This window comes from Tamandua tetradactyla, chromosome 10 (assembly GCF_023851605.1).
Source record: "Tamandua tetradactyla isolate mTamTet1 chromosome 10, mTamTet1.pri, whole genome shotgun sequence".
NCBI lineage: Eukaryota > Metazoa > Chordata > Mammalia > Pilosa > Myrmecophagidae > Tamandua > Tamandua tetradactyla.
In genome coordinates this window covers 90,870,076-90,874,944 of record NC_135336.1, presented here as the reverse complement: position 1 = coordinate 90,874,944, position 4,869 = coordinate 90,870,076, and the positions used below count along the sequence as shown (strand labels likewise).

Sequence of the window (4,869 nt, the reverse complement as noted above, 5' to 3'; positions counted from 1 at the left end):
AACCTACAAAACCCCATGTATTTAAAATTGTTTGGTCTCAGAACTACATTAAATTACATTATATAAAGTTCTAAGAAAGACTTTTCATTTCTTTTCCATCTTATTAACTAATCTTTTGTAATATGTGTTAAAATTTGTTCAAATCATTTTAGTTTGTGTAAGGAATGTACTCTATACAATAACATAAACTCTCTGCAGAACGGATGGATGCTTTTCTGCAAATTGGGGTTCTGTCCTTCCAGGTGCCGACAGCGTTGTACTTCCCTGGCCTTTGGGGTTAGATGTGGTCACGCAACCTGCTTTAGGTAATGAGAAGAGTGTGGTGATGCGTGACATTTGGTGGAAGTCTTTAAGAGCTGGCACACCATTTGCAACTTTTTCTTCCCATCAGCGATATTTCAGATAACGAAAGGTCTATCAGCAGCGTTTTTGCATGAGAATGATGTGAATTCAAAACAGCCACCAAGCTGAGAGGGTTATGCAGTGTGAGCATGAAATAAACCTCTGATCTTTGAAAGCACTGAGATTTTGTGATTGCTTATTATAGCAGCAAAAATAGGCCTTTCCTGACTGATATGTTCTTTAATAGAACAACAGAGTGAATTCTTATATCTGAGGGACCTTATAGGCTGAAGCCCTTTGAAATATTAATGACATATCAAAGACAGTATAGCAAATTACTTAAGCGCATGAGCTTCGCAGCTTGATAGCATGAAATTAGATTTTGACTCTGATTATCAACCATGTGGCCTTGGGCTATTTTCTTAAATTCTTTGGCCTCAGTTTTCTTTTAAAAATTATACCCACATCATAAAATAATTAGGAAAATTAAATGAATTAAACTTTGTGAAATTCTTGTAAGAGTGTGTAGTAAATCCTATGTAAGTGTTGGTAAAATACATACATATACATATACATATATATATATATATATATATATATATATATATATATATATATATATATATATATAAAGAGTACATGTAATATGCTGAGAACACACTAGATGGCAGCATAGAGTAATCTCTCCATAAGTACTTGTTGTTAATGCTATTTAATATAAAAACAAATGTTGAATAATCAATTATGTGGCTGAGAACTTTTCCCGGAAAAGCGTACCAAGAGATATGAGAATAAAAGCCAAGCAAAGGAGAAAATGTATTTTTTTTTCTCCTGGTTTGGGGTAATAAAATCATAAGCCAGCCTGAGTGAATATTCCCTCTGAAAAGAATATCTGGACACATTGCTGTTACTTTCCATTTCTAATTAGATGTGTCCAGAGAAAAGAGGAGAGAGTTCAGGGAATGGAATGGAAAAGACAAAGTAAGGATTTTCCTTTAATGATCTATGACCCAGAGTACAAGGAAATGGTCCACCTGTGACTGAAGTTGAAAGGTCGGTCAGTGAGAGGAGCAGTTTTGGGACTTTCAGAGGCCAAGCAAAGACAGATTTCCTTGAAATCTCAGGGAAAAACTGACCTGGGAATGTACTGGGGTGATTTATTCAGAAGTACCTGAGATCCTCTTACCAGAATCTCATGGTGGTGATGTGAAAAGAGCTCCCGAAAATTTGAATTTCAAGGAAATTCTTCAGTGGATTCTCGTGCCTGTTTACATTTGAGAAGCCCCCAGGTCCTGCCCTGTGACTATGACTGAATAGCTGAAGAACTGTTGCCGCCTAGTGGCAGGATGTCCAAATTACAAGTTCCAATGTTGCCATGGTAGAATCCGCAAAGCCAATCAAGTAACCACCTGTGATGGTTTGGAGGTTATGGACCCCGGAAAAGCCTGTTCTTAAACTTAATCCATTCCTGTGGGTGTGACCCCATTGTCGGTAGGACCTTTACAGGAGGTTATTTCAGCGAAGGTGTGGCCCACTTCAATCCGGATGGGTCTTAATTCTATTACTGGAATCTTTTATAAGCAGCATGAAATTCAGACAGATACAGAGAAAGCAAGATGGGAAGCAAGATACTGAAAATTAATGGAGCCTGGAAGAAAAGGGAGAGGCCAGGAGAGGCTTCTTAAGCCTTGCCAGGTGACACAGGATCCCGGGAACAACAGAGCCAGTACCTAGTTCCAGAATGCTTTGGGAAGAAGGTATTGCCTTGATAACAACTTGGTATGGACTTTTCCTAGTGTCAGAATAGTGAGCCAATGAATTCCCAGTGTTGAAGTCAGCCTGTTGCATGGCATTTGCGTTAGTGGTCAGAAAAACAAAACAGGACCCATAAGTCACATTTAATTCTATGTCACCTCTACCCTCTTCTATGCACTTGTTTGAAATTTCTGCATTATTTGGTGTAGCGTTTATGTAATTTGCACGCTTGAGGACATGGCCTTTTGTCATTTTAATTCATTTCTTTTGTTACAAGCTAACTTTGAAAATACATCTTATCTTTTGATTATCTCATAACATGTCATCAATTTGTAGAAGAAAGGAAACTATCCAGTTGTAAAAAGATCTGTAGGCAATTCTCAGACAACCTGAGTTGAGGCAGAATCTCAGTAATGGAGAGATGGGGGTCTGGTACAGTTTGTTTTGCCATTTGGACTCTATGATGGCCCATTAGAGGGAATATGCCAAAGAAATTGGAATCAGGAAATTTTCTTTTTCTACTTTCAGGGAATATAGATACTTTTTCATCTGTAAAATAGGTATTTCAGAGCAAACTGTTTCATCATTGGAAATGGCCATATAGGCAACATAGAGAACAGAAGTGCTGCAATTGTGACTATAACTGGTATTTTATACAGGCTTACTGCATTTAGGCTTGTTTTACTAGGAGTTGATAAGAACCAAGCATGGCATAACATGACTTTGAAATTGGGCGTCATTCCTCTTAGCATCAGTGTGGTAACTCCACAAGAAGACAGTTGCAATTTCCAAGATGATTTACAACTAAAGATTGTATGTTCTCCATGAATATAAAAATATATTAACAAGGAAGCTCATAAATGAAATACACAAGAATTACTAGTAGTTTAACCACAACTATCCTATTATTTGTGGTCTTTGCAGCAACTGTAAAAAGTCTTGTCCTGGATTCATGTAGCAATGCTTGTTTTTGTTTTTTTAAATGATAATATGGAGCAAATTTCAAGAGGCTATGAAACTTCATGTTAGGGTTCTAACATGGTTCTCTAAGGGTCAAAAGACCTTTTCTAATATATGGCATATGACTTTGTCTTGACTTGAAGTGTTTACATTTTTGTGCCAAAGGTTTTTTTTTCAGTCTGGCTATGTCAGCAGGGAGGAGTTTATAATCAGAGAGCTTAAAGAGTCTCAGATGAGGCAATCAGAACAGTAGCTAAACTATAGGACACTGATGAAAAGAATCAATTGTGCATCAAAGATATCCACTGGCTTTGAAGATGTGACACATGCCTCTGCAAACAGCAAAGCCAGCAAAAATGTGGGAAATGAGTCTGTGGTAGCTTTATATGCATTTTACTAGAAAATAATGGGATTAGGTATGCAAATTAGTGGGAAGCTGTCTATGCAGGCATGTCATGCCCACCATCTGGAGGTATAAAAAGCCTTGTTCAGTAGGAGACCTTCATTCACACTTGGGTAACTTGCCCTTTATAATCTATCCAAATCCTTCTCAGCTCCTGCTACCATGACTCGTTTCTTCTGCTGTGGAAGCTACTTCCCAGGCTACCCTTGCTATGGAACCAACTTCCACAGGTCCTTCAGAGCCACCCCCTTGAATTGCGTTGTGCCACTGGGATCCCCTCTGAACTATGGTTGTGGATGCAATGGCTACAGCTCTCTGGGCTATAGCTTTGGTGGTAGCAACATCAACAACGTGTGCGGCTGCTATGGTGGCAACTTCTGCAGGCCATGGGGCTCTGGCTCTGGCTTTGGCTACAGTACCTACTGATCGACCAATGACTCCAGGTAACTACAGGACTCTCAATCAGTTTCCTGTGCACAGAGCAACCTGAAGAGCGATGCCTGTCTTCCTGACTCCAGATATGCTTGAGAGACACATCCTCCATCTTCTTGCTGACTTCTTGCCACCGTCCTGGTCTTCGATGATGCTAAAACAAGTCACCCAATCCTCAAATGTGGACTTAATGCTCATCTATAGCCACAGAAAGCAAGACTGATTTCTCTGACATACCTGATCTTAGCAGTGAAGCAAGCAGTTTACCTCTCAAGGTTGTTTATGTATTAGTAGCTTCTACATTGGTGTGTTACAAATTGGGTGTGGGTAGAAAGGAGTTTTGGAATTGGTCTCCTAATAAACTTATTTCATTCATCAGAAACAACAGTTTTGCTCTGGTTATTTATTTTACTGTGCTTGTCTGCGCTTGAAATCATTATTGAGTTTAACCTATAATGGTTGGCTTTAACCAAATCCCATTCTGAGATCAGAATGCCTAACTAATTTTAATCCATTTAACAATCTGCCATGGTTAATGTTTTTCTATGCTGATTATGAACAAGAATATTTCTTATATTTCTTATATTTAGCATTGTTGAATGCTAAAGACATTTCTTTCCTCCTTTCATTAATGACATTTAATTTCATTTTGGTTAGTTTCTCCTTTCTGATTGTGTTTGGAATTCACTCTAGTGATAGCTGAATCCTACAAGCTGTTGGAATAATTGTGACTAAATGGATTTAGTTATGAAATTCTGTCTTTCGGAGTTCGTAAGATTTAGTCAATAAAAGGAAGCCAACTGCTAAAATCATATGGTATTTTCCCTCTTTTTGATAGATGGGTTTTATTTTTCCCCACCATCTTCACCTCTCATTTTTCATATAGATGGTATTAAATATGGAGCATTTATTCTTTGGAATGGTAGTTGCTACCCAAAGCATTTGAAATGATAAGTGGTCTTGCTTACTGAGAAATC

The 4,869-nt window shown here is 38.2% G+C and overlaps 1 protein-coding gene across 1 annotated transcript; it reads left to right on the top strand.

Moving 5' to 3' along the window:
- The first annotated feature begins 3,622 nt into the window (after positions 1-3,622).
- KRTAP7-1 (keratin associated protein 7-1) lies at positions 3,623-3,967 on the top strand. The gene has a single exon (XM_077117671.1). The coding sequence runs from the start codon at positions 3,623-3,625 to the stop codon at positions 3,884-3,886; it is 264 nt and encodes an 87-aa protein (XP_076973786.1). The 3' UTR covers positions 3,887-3,967.
- Positions 3,968-4,869: the final 902 nt, after the last annotated feature.

Excerpts from the sequence above, each read along its gene's own strand:
- KRTAP7-1 (XM_077117671.1), top strand. The coding sequence starts at position 3,623 with ATGACTCGTTTCTTCTGCTGTGGAAGCTACTTCCCAGGCTACCCTTGC.